This window comes from Channa argus, chromosome 21 (assembly GCF_033026475.1).
Source record: "Channa argus isolate prfri chromosome 21, Channa argus male v1.0, whole genome shotgun sequence".
Classification (NCBI taxonomy): Eukaryota; Metazoa; Chordata; class Actinopteri; order Anabantiformes; family Channidae; genus Channa; species Channa argus.
In genome coordinates this window covers 4,199,780-4,220,858 of record NC_090217.1, presented here as the reverse complement: position 1 = coordinate 4,220,858, position 21,079 = coordinate 4,199,780, and the positions used below count along the sequence as shown (strand labels likewise).

At 39.5% G+C, this 21,079-nt stretch overlaps 1 protein-coding gene across 1 annotated transcript in view; it reads right to left on the bottom strand.

Moving 5' to 3' along the window:
• The window catches only part of rassf3 (Ras association domain family member 3), a 56,498-nt gene that overhangs the window by 29,162 nt on the left and 6,257 nt on the right, over positions 1 to 21,079 (bottom strand). Inside the window, exon 2 of the mRNA XM_067490917.1 lies at positions 18,272 to 18,384. Coding sequence (XP_067347018.1) covers positions 18,272 to 18,384 — 113 coding nt within the window. The remainder of the gene's footprint in view (positions 1 to 18,271; positions 18,385 to 21,079) is intronic.

Here is a 21,079-nt window from a genome sequence, read left to right as displayed (position 1 = left end):
GTTAATATAGGTACTCCCAAAAAAAAAAAAAAACTCCCAATGCTTTTTGTGTTTGATCATCTTAAAAATGCAAAATATTGTCAGAGCATACGTTAGTGCTTAGTATATGGAACATACTGCTCTCACTCTGCTGTTAGCGCCACATTAAAGCAAACATGTTATTTAATCATGTTATTTCAGTAAGGTTGTGTATTTGATACTTTACAAGTGCAATAACAAAGCACAAGTTTCAATACGTGCCTTGCGGGAAACACTCATACTCAAAGCCCCATTTTGATATAACATCAGCCAAATACTACCCAAACACGAACATCAGAACAAGAATCCTGCAAAAATAAAATAGATTCTCAATTTGGCAACAGGTTTGTCTGGTGACTAAGAAGCCTGACTAAACTGCCTTTAGGTGCGAGTTTGTTTTCTCATTGCATTTGAGAACACTGTTAATCTGCCAAGTTTGCGTTATCTGCCTCTCTATTACTCTGCCGTTCGCCTGCAGAGGGTTCAGTCCACAGCTGACCCCAAACAGGATAAAAGAGCTGATGCACTGACAAAGCATTTTTGTGGTACCGTGCCAGGTGAAGTGTCATTGGCTCAACATGGCCGTGGGCTCACATGTGAAAGACAATGAATATATCACACAGTGAGCACACAGTCTGTGAGAATGCTTTTAATTGAAGACCAGCTACTTTAGCTGTCGTGTGTGTGTGTGTGTGTGTGTGTGTGTGTGTGTGTGTGTGTGTGTGTGTGTGTGTGTGTGTGTGTGTGTGTGTGTGTGTGTGTGTGTGTGTGTGTGTGTGTGTGTGTGTGTGTGTGTGTGTGTGTGTTGCCTAGGGGTAGGGAGGGATTACCCTCAAGTGCATTTTCATGAGAAACAAAGGACCCTCTGGTGAGCGTGACATTTCATGACAGAAACGGCATTCACTTACTGAAAAGGTGGATGGGTGAACAAGGGCGAGAGTGTGTGTGTTTGTATGCGTGGAGGGGTTATAAACCCTCTTTCACTGAGTGATAAATTCTCCTTTGCAAAGACTGTTTCTGCCCAACTCCCAGTCTCCCCATTACTTTTTGCATGTCTCTCACTTTGCCCACCCTCTCTCCGTTTGCACTGAAGGTTATTAAACTTCACTTTCTCAGACTGACCACAGCCTGGTACCCTAATGAGAAAATGTCCCCTCTCCCCTGGGAGCCACTGTAATTAATGTACAGTACACGTGTTCCACTGCTCATACTGTTGCTAGGAGTACTGCCACAGTTTGAAATCTCATTTACAATAGTCAGATCGGTTGGCTGGAGCACAGCACTCACAAATTAAATTCTATACTTTCTAGTTAAACACACAGACATTCAGTAGCCAACAGCAAGATTTTGTATGTAGGCCAAAATAATTAGACGGAATGAAAAACCCTTTCTTCTGTACTTACTATTGTGTGGCCCTTCAGTTTAAACACAAAAAACAAATGTGGCACTTATGTACAAAAATAACATGCTTATTACTTAACAAATCTTTGAAACCAGCAGATCAACTGTTTCCTAAAAATGACATTTCTATACAACTATACTGCAAAATGCTGTACAACCAAAATGAGCAACGCAAGTGTACAATGTAGGTTTATTTCAATAGTTTTTTTTTCCCACAGGCTGCTTTGACAAACCAGTCAGAGGGTATCCTGGTATTTGCTGACATAGCAATTTAGGTTTCTTTTGAAATACTCTGCTAAGACTTGGAAATTGTGTGGTAACTAGTAAAACCGGCAAACTGCTGTGTGTACATAGGTAATCCATTACCCACTACAAGTACAACTCCCTGGGAAACATAAATACACATAAACTCACATTAAGACCTTCTATTTTCCCGATACAGAACCAGTAATTTCATGCAGCAGTGCCACACATTTTTTCAAAGGACACGTCCCCTCTTTAGTTATAATTACTGTTGCTGTGTGGGGAACCACCAAGCTGGCTCCAGCGTGCCATTCCAGGTCCGGAGCTGCAGTTTAAAATGCTACAGGTCACAACCTTTTCTGCAGCGCTGTATGAGCCACATTGTGCATCCACTCCACACAGACACACAAAACACACACCCCATGAGAAAAGAGGACCTGTGTTAAAGGCTTGTTATGGAAAAGTGGAGGGTTATGCATTGCTGCAGAGTGTGCAAGCAACTCATGTCACACACATTAAGTGGGCAGAGAAGAAGAATAGCTTCTTTCTGATACAGTATGCCGAGTCTTGAAAGCGTGGAACAAAACAGCTGTGTTTGCAGGACTGTCTGAGACACTGTGTGAATGCATGGATCTGTGGATGCAAGTGCATCAGTTTAACTGAGGCAGGCTAATACTTTGCCAAGTAGCTGAAGAGTGACCTGATTTTGTTATTTATTTATTTTTGAGTTCCAGAGGTGATAATGCAGTAAGTCTAGGCCCAATTCTCTCAGTCTGCAGGCAAGGGCAAGATGTCCCAATCAAGTTTAAATGTTGAGTTTAAATGCATAGCTGTATTTAGAAACTTTTGACGAGTCCTTGTGAGTCTCGATGGTAACAACCACAAGGCTGCAGATTGTGGTCTCTAATTTATGTATTTTAAGATTGTCCGTCAGTGGTTAATTCAGAAGCTTTCCATTTGCAAATACACAACCCCCTTAAAATTTAATTAGCATCTTACTTCCACAACTGATACAACCTTTGGCAAGAGTGTCAACTTCCAAAAGGGGTTTAGCACACGGGTTGATTGTTGTTATGCAAATATTCATATAACTTGCTTCAACACTTCGCAAACAGGATTGACAAATCTCTAGATTTAAAGTTTCCTGGTTCCATGCCAAGCTAATGTCACAGATAGAAAAAGAAAAATGTGAACTTTAGAATCCTCTGGGAAATGCGGTGGCCCACAGAAAACAGTGTAACCCACAAACGCTTCTCGGATGGCTGTGCTCCTTCTGTGCTCCTTCCAACTACAACTCCAGTGGCTCCCAGGGGAGAGGAGACATTTCTCCTCAGGTGAACCGGCTCTTAAAGTGCAGATTAAATTGTAAGCGACGCTGCTTTTTAAGCTCTCGGTGAATGTTGAACTACAGTACGACCGCTATACAATGGCAAATGACTTTCAGGTACTTTCGCTAGAAAGCTGAAAACCCTCGTGTTGAGTTGTTGAATGACGTTCAGACCGAGACAGACACTAAATAATGCATTGTTTTTAAGACAAGGCTAACAGGGAGGTCATACTGGTATTTCACGTTTACCTTGCTCTCTTTGATTTTGCCAGAAGGTTTTTTGAAGAACGAGGTCCTGGCCGTGAAAAAGTACTCTTCGGTGTCCTCCTCCAAGCTGCTGTAGCCACTGCTCATCGTGCTATTCCACGTCATTTGCGGAGAAAAGTTCTCGACTCGGACTCGGACGCGTCAACCCCCCCTCCCCCCACCAACGAACAACCAACGAACAACCAACAACCAACTACCAACCAACCAAAGAAAACAGCTGTTAGCTTGAAGTGAAGTCCTGAATCGCCAAGCACGGAGACCTCCGAGCGATTGTGCTCGCGGGAATCGCTGCTTGCTCACTGGGGGATGACTTCCTCTTTCCAATCCGCTCAACCGTCTCCCGCTCCGCTTGCCTCTTGTCCCGTTCACTTAGCTCCACTCCACCGGCAGGCGCCAGGAAGCTCAATTAAAGGCTTCCATTGTTGACAGGAAGGAGTATCTCTCTGTTTCGCATGAATAACTTTTTCTACTAATGTTTTAAAAAAAACTCGCCAATTTCTAAAGAAATAACAAATAAATTCCAAGTAAAACCCCCGTTAAACGACACGAGCGCCTCGCTGTTGCACGTCTGCTCTAACTTCGTCAACTGACAGCAAGCTACAGTACGAGCCCCGCTCACTCTGAACAGTTGCTACAGCCAACCAATCAGCGGGCTGAACGGCAGTGAAGTCACGCTGCATGGAATTTCACAGCCAATAAGCGCTTTGGGAGCAAGTGCGGGCGAAACTGATTTGAGCTTGTAGTATAACTTATTTAATTACGCGTTGCATCTAAGCGTAATTGATTATTTTCATTTCATATTGTAATTTATATCCCACTACATTTAGTTCAAAGGTTTCTATACCGCTTTGCAGATACACAATCTAATTACAAAATATAATCAACCTATCAATTACAATATATCATAATGGTTTACTCATTTGTATTACACAAAGTGATTAAAATTAGCTTCACACTTACAATCCTGGTTTTGTTCCACACCACACTGATGGCTGAGAGGTTTTTCACTCAAAGTCCTCTTTACCCTAATTTTACTTTTGAGACTTCACACTAAAGTTTTAGCTTTAAAGGTGAGTAGCCCCTTACATTTGTTTTTTTCACATCTACATTTACAAAGAAATTGAATAAAGTGTAAGACCTGAACATTTCAGATTTCTACAGAAACTTTATTAATAAGTCACATGATTAGATTTGTTCACTTGTATTTAATTCTGTATTGTTTTGGGATATAACAATACCACATTTATCCTAACAATGTGCATCTCAGCATGCTTCCATTCATACTTAAACAACAATGAAAGCCTTCTTTCTCCTCACAGGTGGAGCTGAGGAGTCAACCTTAAACCTCAACGCAAAGTTTGAAAAACACGTCACAGACAAGAAAAGAAACATTCTTGAAATAAAACGTCAAAAGGTTAGTCAGGTGTGTCAAACATCATAAATATTTGACCCTGTTATGATTAACACCCTGAAAGACATGTAGATATTTTAAAGATGCAAAAAAAACAACAAAAAACTGCATTTTACCTGAACGAACAAGAAAACTAACGCTAGCTTTCTATGTTGTTTCCTCAGCAACATGCTTTTCCTGCCTCTACTTGCAAATTAACTTAAAATATAGACACCAAAGGCATTTAATAGCTAGTTTTGCTGGACTGACGTGTGTTTAATTACTAAAGCGAATGTACGCACCCATCTCACTGGCTGCAAGAGGAGTCACTGGCAGCTGCCCTTTTTAGCATTGGAAAAGCCTCCATGTTGTATGGTACAGTATTTCTATAGTCTGTGGGGGTAATGCTTGAGTGCATGCATGTTTAAAGCTACCAACCTGCTAATAACCACACTTTAAAGGTCTTTAATGGAAGTTTTAATGAGAAGTCAAAGCTTCTCCACCTAGAAAGAGGTTAATTCTATTTTCTCCTTGCTTTTCGTATGTGATTACTCTGAAATTTAGCTCAGGCCCCCAAGATGTTTACTAATGTTCAGTTTATATCGTGCCGAGTCCCTTACAAATGTTTGCTCTGCATATGAGTCACATAATAAACCTGAGAAAAGACCACAGGCAAGAAGACACTCCTGCTGACAGCAGACTTTTATGTCAATTCTCTCTAATTTTCATCTACTAATTATCCTATTAGGAATTTAACACAAATTAGGACAAACACAATAAGCAATACACCCAAAACACTGGTAATGTATATATTACAAACAAAAATACATTAAGTTCCTAAATCTGTTTAGTTGATGTTTTTTGGGATCATGCAAATGTTTTCCCTGGACAATGGGAGGCACATGATAAAATCTGCCAAACCTAAATGAGAAGTCATGTGAGAAGTCATGTTTCCATGCAGTGTGGTTGGGTTTTTACCATAAGGGCAGAGATTTAGAAATACTGTGGAATAAAATGCATTACTGTTTTTCATCAGTATGTTTTAAAGGTCTACACCAATATTTCTGTATTAAAGCCAGTAAAACCTCTTTTTTTTTTTTAAACCAGTTAAGCCATTTTCAGTGTGGTTTATCCAGGATTTTACTCGTCAGGGTGTATCTACCCTAATTTATATACAGTATGTACTGTACATTACAAAACCACATCAGGAAGAGTTTATTTAAACACGTCAAAGCTAAACTCAAACATAAGGAATGGAAAACATTTGAGCACGGTTATGCTCTATAAGCTTATTACTCGTTACTGTTAAAAAAATAAATAAATTATTTATTAACAAACCTGAAAATATTAATGCACCCCAGCTATGTTTTATACCAACACAGGGAACCCTTTTTACCGTGTGTTTGGGTGAATGTGTTTCAACAAATGCACCTATAGAGTATGTACTGTCTGCTTTCATCATTCAGCATCTAAAAAACACGGACGAGAATAAAAAACCGAAAGCTTATTACTGTCTTCAGTCGAATGGCAACCTGACCCACTGCTGAGTTTATGTGGTTGTAAAATGATCTGAGTTTTACTTGTGTATTCAGCGGATGGTGTTAAAGTCTCCTATATTGCCACTTTATGAGCAAACAACTGGAAGCTATTAATGAGCAAAAAGACAATTAAGTGTGAGTCACCTAGCTCTGCTCTCAGCTACTTCCAAAATGTTGCTCCCTACTGCACAGAGTTTAAGATTTAACATTATATGTTCGTATAACAGCCCACCCAGCTGCAAAAAGGCCAAAACATCTGCAAACCAGGTTCAGCTGCAGAGTGATATCCATGGTACAGCTCCACCAAATCAAGCCGAACACACATGCAAACATGGAGCACAGAGAATAACCAGTAGTTAGTAGATTTTTAGACTGAAAAGCTAATTAAAACCAACTGGGTTAGAAAAGGACCAAAATTAAATCAGTGACATCTGGCAGAACCAAACCACCATCTTGTCCTTTAAAATAGTGCAGAGATTCATCCAAAACACACACACACACACACACACACACACACACACACACACTACACAGATAAGCAGGCATGTCACCATCTTGTCCCTAAACTGTCCAGCATAAAGGTCAAAGTAGAAAGGCACAATTCAAAAAGTTAAACTCAACACATACACTAATTTTAACAATTATTGTTTTAACTAAACAACAAAATGCACTCGATGGTACACAAGGAATTGTGTGGATTGTGGATACAGGTATTTGCATAACCAGGCCCCTTATACATCATAATTACAATCTGAACCAGAGTAAGGCTCAAAACGGGGATAGTAATGTGCATATGAATCATTTCAATGAGCAAGCAGAGGAGTGTCAGGAAACTCCTTCATACAAAAAGACATTCTATTCACTTTATAAGCAACCGATAAACTTCCAAACCATAATTTTCTTTAAACAGTTTCAAGTTGATTCAATTGTGTCAATTCAAACTTAGTGACTGCACATTACACCTTCAGTAAGTAACCTGAAGAGCCAGTTCTACCACTTTGTTGCCAGTTTTTCATTCATCATTGTAATCACTTGCTGTAGAGGCACCCAGGTAGCCTGAGGGTTCATGGTGTTAACCCATAAGGTGCAATGTGTGAATCCAACCAGGAACCTTTGTTACTGCTGTTGAAGAACTAAAATCCACAAAATCATTCAATCATTCGTAAACTCTATCGGCTGATTACACACACGTTACAGAAAAAAGTCACTTCTGTTTGAAGTTAAGTTAACATAAATGAATGTGTAGTAATCGCACACACACACACACACACACACACACTCCGGCATTAGTCGGGTCTAGTAGAACTAGGGAGGGTGACTGGGTGGGAGCGTGTGAAATGAGCACTGGGGTCTCACACACCCACGTGTATTTTACAGACAAACAGTCAATAGTCCGAAGAATTTCAACTTAGTGCCACACCCTGGTGAATAAATACACTCAGTCACACACATTCATTCATGTGCAGAGAGTTGTGTGTGAGTATCTGTGTGGTCACTGGTGTTAATCTGTCGTCCAGTCACTTTGGGCTGGAGCCAGTCTGGTAACACATTAGACCAAACGTGTATTGGAGACACTATGCTGTAACTCTGTGACTGTTAACATGAAGGCCTGGGTGCAACAGCTAAACAAAAAGTATCCTAGGGTACTGAAATACATCTGATACATATACTCTGTAAATTTAAAGAGGCTGTAAAACTGAATACATTTGGCAACAAACACCACATTGTTCAGTGGAGAGGGAGTGCTAGGCAAAGTAGAATGGATTAATTCAAGTCTCATGCTAGAGCCAACTTTAGTCACGTATGGAGGCTTTACCAATTGGTGCTTTTTGTTTGAATTAATCTCATTAGATTAAAGTACAGACGATCAGTACGGATGTATTAATTGCAAGTTTTGTTGATCTTAGGCGAGACAAGAAAACATATTTGCCTAACATCTATGTTATTACGCTGAGTTTTTTGGCCGAAGGATATTTTTCCCTGAGAAGAACAGATCCTGTGGGAAACACTGACTTGTGTCTGCAGCTGAAAGTTCGGTTGAACATTAATCCAGTTTCAAAGCAAGAGGAGGCTCTAACAGACCTCTAAATGTGTCCCAGTTGATGAGAAAGTAATGGGCTAAAACAACATTAAGGTGCAAAGCTTAATAAAAAAAAATCTTTTAAAGTCTAGAAGATCTGTAGGATTATTGTATTTTATCCCCAAATATAAGTTTTTTCAGACTATGCACCCCTGAGCAGCTTTCACAGGAGTGAGGTCATGTTGTAATACAGTATCCATTCGCCACATACAACCATGAGGTTTAGATATGTGTGGAAGGCTGGAAGTCACGTTATTAGAGTGAACCAAGGGAGAAGGCAGAGTAAAGGTGAAAGATCAAACGAAGGAAATGTGTCATATTCTCAAAAGCTAAGTCAGGCGCAGATGACTTCACCGTCAGGCTCTGATGATCTCACTCAGTACTTTCTGTAAGTGCATGTTGTTTGTACATGTGCACAGGTGTGTGTTTGTAAAAAGGGTGTGTGTTTCATTTTCTGCAGGTGTTGTGTTCTAAGATTTGAAGGCAGCAGATGTTTAGAGGATTGTGTGTGTGCTTATTAATTTCTGGTGTGAACAAAGGTGCTTTTTGAAGCTTGAGACTTTGTTATAGGTTAGAATTAAGTTAGGGTGAGGGGCTAAGTAATGCATGATGTAAAGGAGTTTCATAACCCTTTCAAATGTGAAATCTTGTCTTGAAAAACAACTACAGCATATGACCTTTTCACACCTTTAGTCGGGAATAGCAACTGATTGGGAAGTGAACTAGAGCAAAGACATTCTATAGAAAATGACAGGTGTGTTTGTCAACAGGACACTGTAGCTAATGTTCAGGGGAAAAAAGTTTTGTGCATGCTTTAATGTAATTAACATAAAGATCATGACCTGTGTTGGCACCACTTGTTTGCTTTGACAATAAAAGACCTTTACAATGTACTTAACGTTGGAAAGATCACCTGCTCTGAGGAAATAGATTTGACAGTATTTGCACATCCTCGGGACACCAGTCTCAGCTGAGCAGCCGTTTCCAGCAGCTGCACCCAGATCCAGCCCCGGAGAGTCACACTTGCCTCTCTTATCGTTTAGACAGAATACGTATATTATCATACCTAAAACCAGTAAAACCACTTCTATGGGAAGTTGGGGAAACCTGGCTTATGTTTATTTGATAATGTTTATGAGAATGAGTTTATGAGAATGTGTCACGCTGTTGAGCATTTGTAGCCCTATAAGACCTGTGTGTATGAGTGTGTGTGGACTCTTTGGTTTTGGTGTTACAGGTGTTGAGTATCCAACCTAAGCTTCGTGTGGCCTCAGGGCCTGTGAAACTTATCCACTAATTTCATGAAAGCCTTTGTTTGGAATAGTTTTACACATAATGTCTATGGAGATTTGAGCATGTGTAGGCACTCGCAGTATATTTTTAGATTCCAGATGCCTGGTAGACATTATTTTGTGTGCATTTGTGTGTGTGTGTGTGTGTGTGTGCGTGAAAAAGAGAGAGATTGTGTCTCCGCATCCTGTTTCCCCCAGAGGCCTTGTATTTCATCCTGACAGACAAAACACCGAGTGTCTCGTGATCAAAGAGTGGAGGAATGCTGTCTGACGATCACATGCAGCCCCAGTGTGTCACTTAATCACACACAGACAGTGAAAGGAGGGATGCAGGTTTAAAGTCAAACACTGAGGGCCACCAGTATTTGGTTACACTGCAGCTGGAGGAGCAGAACTACATGGATATGGATGTTAATGTGGGAGTGGCAGGGAAGGATGAGCTGCATGAAATGAGCTGTAAAGAGCTGGTCTTCTGCCTCTAGGTTTTAATTTCAGTGCCCATTTCTAGTAGTCGAGACTAATACAACCAAAAACACGTATTTCATATTTAAACAACTGAAAGCCGAAACATTACTAGCTAGAGTTTAATGGCTTAAACAAACCTATGCGGTAGACCTCCTTTTCAGTTTCGGAGTCTGGACATATTGATAGTTCATACACGTTGAGTTCTTATTGCTGATTTGTTAATTAACAAACCAATTAACAAACAGGCTAAACTTGTATGTTAAACATGGTAACCATTACCTGATAAATATAAGAATGGAAGCATCATCATTTTGGGTTTCTTAGCATCTTGTTAATAGCCATTAGCAGTGTCAGAAGACTAAATAACATCCACATTGACCTTGTAGGAAATTATTGAAATTAGTATGCAAATTAGGAGAAAAAAGGGGGTAAACCGGTCTAAAATCATTGTTTGACATGGCATTGTGTTGGTTTTAGCATTTAGCCATTAGCTGTATTTACAGAATATGTAGCCAACTTTTTCAGCCGTCCCTTTTGTCAATATCACAATCACAAATAGTTTTGCATGTCCTTGGTGAGGTCTACTGTGGTTTTTTTGTTTTTGCACACACTGGCCTGGGAACTGTAGGACTGCTGGTAACGTCCACTGTGATAAGCTACCCCAGCTTAGGAAAACATTGCAGATAAACTATGATTATCTGTAGACCCAGTCTATAGAAAACCTGCAGAAAGAACTGAAAAAAACAATATAAAAAAACAGATGCCAGGCTTCTTATAGTTCATGGACACAAACGCTGCTCCATCAGTTGAATTCATCTCAGCCTCACAATGCAGAGAACATTTTTAATCTTTTCTCTGAGCATGGGGTCATTCAGAGGAAATACTTTGTAATTGCATACTTTCATAAGGAAAAATATTTGTTCACTGGAAACTGATTTAACACAGTTGTAACACACACAGAGACCCACTGTTTAATTCAAAACATCATCTTCTTACTTTGCCAACACTCTCTCCATCCTGTGTTAGCTTCAGATTAAAATAATAACCTTAACCAAGATCAATAAACATGTTCCAAATGTTGATTTGACATGAGTTTTTACGCCAGTTGTCTTTCCTGCTGCAACCCTTTCTTGTCCAGGCTCGGGACCGGCACCAAAGTTTCCCCTTTGTGGCTGAGCAGCTCAACACCTGTTGCAGGGAGATTCAAATCCATGGCCTTCTGCATCCCAAATCAATGCTCTACCACAGAGACACCAGGCCCCCAAAATAATAATCTTAACCAAATGTTTTATATAAATGTTCTGAACACAGACATACAAGCTTTTGTGTCATTGTTTGATTGAAGCATTTCTGTTTGTACACTGTACCTCCTCCCCTCTATTCTTCTCCTTTCTCCATCTGTTGGTGCAGTCTGAGCTCTGTCAGCGTGAATTTAGCATTAACTCTGCGTTTTATTGTGCTGACAGCAAAGTCAATGTGTCGCTGCTCTGTCAAAGCTGAATGAATGGAGAATGTGTGTCATTTACAGAGAGCTCTTATCTGACCTGATTGGAATCAGAGGGTGAGATTGGCGGCCGAGATAAGCACTGGATCCTAAACACACACACACACACACACACACACACACACACACACACCAGTACTCTGCTGCAGTCCCACCCTGATACAAATCTGTTTTCTTTTGAACTTCCCTCAAACTAACAAGAAAAATTGCAGACTAATTTTATTTTACAGAGCTCAGTTTTCCTCTTGATACACTGATCCTGACTCCTGGACACGTGCAGGAGAACAAATACAAGAAAATGCTGCACACATCCTTTCCTGTGTTGGGCCGGGAATTCAAGCTGAGTTGACATTTTCCACCACTGAGGCGATTTTGAAAGGACTGACTAGTGGGCAAATGTGAAAACACCATTCTCAGGTTGGGGAGGAGTTAAATTGTACTGAGGATTTTACTGGGGAAATCCCTGTAATATCTGAATGGGCTACAAGCCAAACTAGGTGGGAACAAGTGGTTTAATATTTAGCAACAATAAACTTGATTCATTTCATATGTGAGGTCTTTATCTGAAAAGTGACAATTGACTATCACTATCAAATAACGTAGCGGAGTAAAGAGAAATAAACTGCTTCTGAAATGTGGTGAAACATAAGTAGAAAGCACAGTATGTCCCACTGCTGACAGTATCTTCCTTAAGTTAAAGCAGTGATGTCCGTTTGAGAGCTGCTTCGCGTTGCATGTCTGAGCTGTGCAGGATATTGTGACCGTTTCTTCGTTTGCAAGCATTTACTATTAACATGGAATAATGTTTAAGGTACAAAATAAAAGCCAGATATGAATTCTTACCCTGTAAAACACAATAGAAACATGACAAAGATGGTCAGGCCTCAGAGGCCATGTGGGGCTCAGCTGTTGTGCATTTTACTTTACTGTGAACAGTGTTGGCCGCGCTGGGACATGTTAGCCGCTAAAAGTGAGCCAAAATCAAAGGGACTCGTCTGTTGTTGGGTCCCTAAGCTGTAGACTGGTGTCCTGTTTCTGCAACAGGCAGCTGAGGACGGGGGAGCATCTGACTGAGGAGTTAATCCCCCACAATCCACAAAGATTACACCATTATACAGGCTACAGTATCATTCATCCTGCTGTTCCTGCTTTGATTTTCTCTCCGTTTCCATTTGTACAGCGTGGAGGATGAATAAATCACTAAAATTCAACAGTTTCATATAAAACTAGGAGACCAGAGCTGAACCATTTGCAAACTTTTAAATTACACTTTTTTTTTTAAATAGCTACAGGTTAATGAAGAAGCTGTACATTTCTGCTGGTTTATGTTAAAAACACAATACAGAGTAGCCTCTGAAAGGTAGCGTTATTGGGAGCAACACTAGCATTGTAGCTAAGCTGGGGGCTTCTCAGTACAGTGACCCCTAGGAGTTTCAGATGGTAAACACTGCCTTGACCAGCACAGAGCACCAGAGTCAATTTTTCCCCATAATAATGGGATCACGCCTTTGGTTCTGTTGATGGCATAGGTCCATATTCTGGGAAACTTATTTGCAGTTATGCTGTAGCGCTGATAAAAGACAGACACAACTCTAATGTAGGCAACTGTATGTGCAGTATGTTGGTAAATTAGCTTTGTTTTCCATGAAAACTAGAAACAGGTCAAACCAACTCTTTCCAACAGCCCTGCACTTCCACAACTGTAGGCTTTACAAATGGCTTTTGGACAGAACAAAGATACCAGATGTTATATGTTAATTAGGGAATTTAGAGGTGCTGCAGGCGGATTTGTTACTGTTTGAAATTGTCCATTTTGTTCTTTCTGTTTCCGCAAGAAAACACATAAACGTATTTTCCAAATTTTTCAAGAAGAAAAATCATCCAACTGTTCAATATTGAACCCTTAGTCTTCTTGTGATACAGTAAAGTTTCCACAATGAAACAGCCTGAACTCTGACTTCTATTTAGAGCAATAACACTATGGCGATAAAAAAAGGGCGTGTGTGCAGCTTTAGCTATGTTGTAAGGTTGTATGGAGGTGAACCCTCTAGAATAACACTATGCGTGTGCTTTTTAACCCCTAGATGATTTAGTGGTTGCAGTAATACGTGCGACACCCACCTCAGTAGCTTCATCTGTTTGACATTTTTCCTACTGAAAAACATTTGGACTATAAAACAGCTGTTAATTTCCAGCCAGCAGCTGACAAACGCTCGCAAACTTTCAGAGCAGTAAATTACTTGAGAAATAAGTTTCTGGTTTTAAATTCTATGCTGTTTAATATATAGCTGCTGATTTTGTGTGGGTCTCTCGGCCCAGTAAATCATGACTGACTAATGAAAAACTGCTGAACCAACATTCTACGAACTCATGAAAAACATTCTAGGCGGGAAAAGAAGCCATTTCTGAGTAATCCTAATAGAAAAACCACACCTCAAAGCAACCGCAAAGAGACTAAATAGGACCACAAGGAGACAACACATCTACAGAGTTGCAAAACAGCCACAAATGAATACAGATAAGAGAAAAAATGATCATAAATTGACATCAAACTATCACTAAGAGATAAAATGTCCAAAAACTGGCAAAACAAACCAACAAAAACATCAAAAGTGAGAGACACAAATGACTGTGGTGGGTGGTACGGGACTGATCTGTGATGAGCTGCCCATGTTCTCATAACCTCTCAATGCATACACACTATTCTGAATACAGACACCAGTATACACACTGTACTGTATGTTTAAAACCTTTAGTATCCAAGTGACTTTATCTGGCGTCAGACTGTTTAAACCTTATTCTAATGACATTTATCATAACACAGATAAGTCTGCTGTGTCAATACAAAAGTGAAAATTTTAATTACGACTCCAGATAACATTAATACCACAGGTCAAAGGTCAGAGTCCAGTTGATACTAGAGAGAGACAGAAATAGAATTAGGGAATAGGAAGGGTGTGAAAAATAAACACAGGAGAAGTGATGAACCAAAACATTTTCCCACACTAAAAGGTGTTTTATCAGGTTTTACAACAGATTTCGTAGAGTGCTCTTTGCTTGTGCTCTTGTCCAAGCGTGTGTTTACTGCGGTGCGGCGCCACCCAGGCCTCAACTGAGCCAGTAGTTGTTAATGAGTGACCGTAAAACTGTAATGGTTAACCATAAAACCCAGAGGGACAACATGTAACATACGTTATTCTTTTTTAAATGTACTTTTCATTAACATTCAAATCAATATTTTATGCTCACACATAGTCCATCTTCATTCGTACAGCTAAATCTTGATCTAAAGAAAGTTGCGATCAATGCAAATTCATTCTGACATCTTTCTGTTCATTTCTTGAAGCATATCACAGATTTGACTTTTTACGGTAGAAGTATTCCTTTAATTTTTAGCATCAATGTTTAACATCAGTTTTTAAAACAGTGTTTAACTCTTTGAGCCACAGTAGCTTGATCAATAAAATTCTGTTCTGCTTGCCACAACCATAAAATAAACATGTAAAAAAACTGTATGTTGCCGTCTTCTGAAAGATACAGAATGCTAACAGGCTGACATGCTAAATGTTTCAAAGCTCGTTAACATCCTAACTATGTGAGCTTAATCAAAGACTGACTGTCAGTAGAATTAACTCTTTATTTTGTCCTTACAGGCCAGAAAAACAATTCTATGTAATGACTTTTACCTTTATCAATCGCCTCCCAAAAATTAACATTTTCATTTAAGTTTCAGTTTAATCAGGTGGAAAAACAACCAAATCTTCAAATCTTAATTAAAACCCAACTACAACAAATAAGAGCCCAGTCAGCTAAAAGCACATCTACATAAATGTGCATTCAGAAAAAGAAATGGAGACGGAGAGACTTATACTAAGAACAACAACTAGCATTCTTTATAAATAATACATTGGAAATAACACTAATGCAAACTCTTTAAAACTAAAAGCTGGGAACCAGTATAGTGGCCTATTACTGTGTGATCTCAGAGGCTGGAGGCTACTATTAGATCAGATGTGATTGTCACATAAAAGCAGCTGGACAGTTATAACAGAACCCAAAAAAGGGATCACTTCAATATTCCATGTAATTACTCAAGTTTACGCCAACTTTTGCTGTTTTCAGTCGTCATCCTGAAAAGCTGCGTTCTTTAACGTGACAGCAGTTATCAAGCCCAAAGAGATTATCAGCTGCTCTGACCTGGTGCAGTCACCAATATTAGAGCTAAAGGGAAAACACGTGGACATTCCTGTCTGAGACTGTCCAGGCTCCCTGTTTATTCTCCCTCACTCACTTCTCCTAATTGTAGCCTGTGTTTGTTTTTCCCAGCAGACAGGAAGTGGACCCCGTGAATAATTACTCTGTCAATCATTTACTGCCTCTCCCTTTGTCCAAACCAATCACCACACACAGGAGGATCAACTCATACTGTAAAGATGCTCAGGTGGTTATATAGACATTATGTTCAGGTTACGCAAGAGAAAAAGTGATATTCCACACTCACTGGCCACTTTATTAGGTACACCTGTACAATCTAATGCAATGCAATACAGCAGCTCTACTATGAATTCTACTATTACAATGTTACCCTTTCTCAGTTTAAGTTGAAACGATCAGCAAGGTGATAATTCTACTCTCTGTTTATTGTTGAGGTCAAAGTGGGTAGTGGAGTCATACTGGAGTGCAATATATTAAGAGACGGTTCTAATGTTCTAGCCACTCTATTTAATATGAATGAGGGGCCCAACACTTTAGAACAACCTCCTCTTGTAATGAACTGCAGTACTACTCCACTACCCATTATTGAGGTGAAACAATAATAAACAGAGAGTAGAATTATCACTTTTCTGACAGTTTCAACTTACGCTCGGATATGTTCGTAAATGTGTTTCTTTTCTGCTCGCATGGTAGATCTACATGTCCACAAGGAGCAGCATCAGGTTTAACAAACCTCAATTTCCTTGAAATGAAGAAACAATCCAGAAACGGAAATGAAAGGCACGTGTCCTACAATTCACAACACTCGGCATCTATAAAGGTAAACAAAGTAAGTTATTTCATAAATACATTTGCACGTGTTTAATTCTGTGGCAAACACGTGCAAATGTATTTCTGAAATAACAAACACTGAAAAACCCACAGCACTATAGTCAGCACTACTCAGCAGTATCACAGAGTGTGAATGTGTCGACACTGGTTTGAAATGTGCTGATCTAAAGCTGCACATACTGCATGAAAGAAACCACCATCAATGTGGACAAATGGTGGAGCCAAACCCACTCTGCACTCACTGGAAATATTACCACCACATGTAAGGGATAATGTCAGGACCACAGTCATAGTATTTAAGTTTGACAAAATGTCAGAGCTCAAATCATTTACTTAAGTATAAATAGTAATACCACAGTGTACTCCTGTACACCTGAATTCTGAATTTTACTGAAGTAAAAGTGAAAACGTGGCCTAAAAATACTTGAAACACTAAAAGTAAATTGTAAATGGTAATCGCTATGCAGAATGAGTCATTTGTTTTATCAAATGAACAGTGTCACTAGCATAAATTATATATGTACTATAACATAAGATAAATAATGTTGGACTGTTTTAAATTTTGATGAATCATTTAAGTGTTTCAGCTACTTATGGTTTCACTGTGGCCTGTTGTTTATTGCAGCCACAAAATGACTTCACATAAGAGCATAACATCATCACTGTTTCTTTTTGCTCATATTTCGTGACTTGGTGATAATCTTTTGTCCATTTTGGTCATTTTCCAACTATACGTGCTCATTTTGTCCCTTTTCGATCATTGATTTTGGAGCGATTTGCTTGTCCTTGTGGTCAACTTGTGTATTTAACACTCACTGTTTAAAAAGGCGTTGGTCCAGGGGCCTGACAGCTCGGGGGTAGCAGTAGGCCTTGCACTAATTTCTGTTTTGATATCGTTTGTCTGAACTGCTGTTTTTCCTGTTTATTTTGGCTGTTTGCTGCCTGTACTGATGGCTCAGGGCAGAATCTATCTGACCACTGTCACCACACTTCACCAGCTGCCCAAACGTTTGGCTGCACTGCAACCTAGTGGTGTTAATCTGAAACACAATCCTGAAGAGTACAGTTCACCAGCAGCATAATTAAATGTTCAGACCTTTGACCTTCAACACCTGTATAACACAGTATGAACAGAAGCTGACATTTATCGCCTTTATTAACATCGGATTAGACTGCTGCAAATTTATCTTTTAGTATTTAACAGAGTGAGTTTAAGTATTTTTTATTTCTCTTCTTCAGGTCAAGAATGAACTTTAAATCTGTATTTTTTACCAAACATGCATAACAAGCCATAAAGTGGGAAAAACAGAATGTCTGTAAATATACTATTCCCTGATAGCTGGGCAGGTACTACGGAGGATTATGTGACTTGAAAACCCACTAAATGGACCTTGTTGTGAAATATCTTTATTTAATATGACTAATACTTATAGACTGTTAGAGTAGAAATGTGTCTTTACAGTAAAATTCTCCAATGAAAGATACATAATCTTATAAAATTATGATTGTACGTTTTCTATATATAATATATTTATTGCATAGAACATATATACACATTTGCAATATGTAATTTAAAACTGGCTTCATTTAAACTAAGCAACACACTTAAGCCTGAACAGTGCTCTGTATAGTCTATGAAAGGAAAAAATTTCACAAACACACACACACACACACACACACACAGTGAAGCGTGTACTCACATGGTGTTGTGTGTTATTGTTGTTGAGCTGGTCCTGAGTGATACATGAAGCCGCAGAATTACAATCCAGGGATACTTTGTCCCGACAAGCAGCGTGACATGCATACTTACAACCTGCAGAGAAATGAAAACACAATGGATTTATGTGTTGGCATGAAAATTTAAAATTACAGGAATGATAAACCATTGCACAAAGGGTTTTCAAAAAAGTGAGAGATAAATGCAAGTGTATGAGGGCAATTCTTATTCAATATCGTACAAATAGTTTGGTCTCAAGTATCTTTTTGTTGATTGCACAACATTGAATAAGAATGACCCTCATACAAGGGCGTCCATATACCAGGCATGAAATCCTGCACGTGCCTGTAACGTTCATGCAAACGATCTCGATATTAAACAGACGTGTCAGTTGAGCTTCCTTAACAACATGCAAATTCTAATCCGTGTTACCAACTGTTTTGTTTCTGCAGGATTTGACCTGCATGTCTTCAAAGCCAAAACAGAGGGTATAAATGGGACTACTTTGTACTAAAAATGTTAAATAACTTAATTTATTAGATCTTTTGCATTCAAATTAAAACAAGTTGGAGTTGCTTCATATGCAGACAGATTTTGTAAGACTAGTTCTTACACTACATTTACAGTTTTTGGCAAAAATATTGGACATTGCACATTACAAAAAAAAAAAAACTCTCAGTCAGTCTATATATTTTATGATTAACGAACAAGCAAGATGTGATTTTTATGAAATGTGTCTTGAATCTTCATCAGGTATCTAAAGGAAACATTACACCGTTCCACATTTTAAGCCATCACAATTATACAAATGTAGCAAATTCCCCAAAAGGACTAAATGATAAACACACAAAGTGTTTCCAACTACATGACTGATAAAATATGTAACAACATACCCCTGGTGTGTTTTTAATGCCCCCCCTCGGATACAGGCTCCATTACAGATAAAGCCTTTCACGCAGAAACACACTCAACTAAACGTATAAACTGGCCAGACTCCAGCATCATTAACGACAGATACAGATCTGAGAGAAAAGAGGAGGAAGCTTTTATGCTCACTTCCTGTCAACACACAACACTATTACAAAAACCGCAAGTGCGTTTGATTCCGTGATCCTACCTGTCGACCTCTTTTTCACGTGCTGTCCGACCTTATCCGACAGTTTGCACATGGCTGCTCCCATCTCCCATCTTCACCTCTCGCTCCCACACACACACACACACACACACACACACACAACTTTAAATATTCTCACTAAGATCTGTTACATTATATCATCCTCTACATATGTACACACACACACACACACACACACACCAGGGTAGACCATGTGTTCCAACAACAACAACACAGTCTCCTATCTGTGTAGTTAGTTTCAGTGTCTCTCGACCGTGTTCTGCTCAACGCTGGGTCTCTATCAGACTTCAGGTTTGGTTCCCTCTCTCGCTCTCCCTGTGTTGTTGTGCTGAGTGGGTGATTTAACAGTCAAATGGAGGCCACAGTGCGATGGCCACACAGGCAGGAGACCAGGGAGGGAGGGAGGGTTGTGGTGGTGCACGGTGGACGGAGGACTGCTGACTCAGTCATCAACAATCACTCTCTCCTCTTTCTCCCTGACGTAGCTTGTTATGAGTAAATGTGTGTGTGTGACCAGCCAGTTTCCTGCCATCTCTCTTCTTTCCCCCCATTCATCCATCCACCATATCATCCTTCTATATCCCTTCTGATAATAAACTTGATCCGCAGAAGATGAGAGGAGACAGCCTTCTGCATCCATTCATCAGTGCAGCTGTGGTGGAAAGTTCTGTTCTGCTCCACAGGATGTTAGAGGGAAACAGTTTTCACATAAAACACAACCTCATCGAATTATATTACATTAAAAGCTTAAATGTGATTAAATTGATTCCCACTTTTGTTGGCTCCTCACAGTGTGACTGAGGTGATATTATAGAGGGGTAAAATATAAGGTGTCAACATAAGATCAGATGTGGGTGAACACTGTGACAGTCAGAAACGCAATAATAGCCTGGTGTAACTAGCTAGCTAAGCTAAGCTAGTTAGCTAAATGGTCACTAAAGTGTCGGCAACAGTTGCAGCTACAGCGCTAGCAGACGGCCACCATCTTGAAACACCTCATGAACAGTGCCTAACCATTTCTATGGAAACTATTCCCTTCTTTCCCATTATGCCGACCTGGCGTGAAAGCAGCATTAGCGCTAAGTGCCGGTGATGTTAGCATTGGCTACAAACAGTGTAAAGACTGAAGATGAAGTTCACTAAAACCTTGAACATTGGTACCTAATGGCGTATTTGGTTGGGTTTTCTCCATTTTCAGCGTTTCTTTAACACTCTGCCTGTGTTGTCAACTTGCTAAAATGTTCTCCTGCCTCTCTCTTCTTTTTTCTCGCGCTCTCTGCTGCCTCAGGGATAAAAAGCATTTCCCAGACAACACCGATCGATAAGACTCAATCAGTCAGGCAGAACCAAGTCCTGTAACCTTTTATGCTTTCACCCTAGAAGCAACAATAACAAAATAAGGTTTATATAATTTCAATTGATAACACTATTTTTAAAAGGGTACATTTGAACTTGAGTGTATTCTAACTATAAACTATTGTTTTTATTATGTCCCACTTTGTGTTGGTCTATCACATAAAATCCCAATAAAATACACTTGTGTTTTCTTTATTCTAACGTGACAAAATGTGGGAAAGTTCATCAGGTATGAATACTTTTGTATTTTGTAAGTATTAATAAGTTCTGTTACACCACAGAACTACTCCGTCACTAATC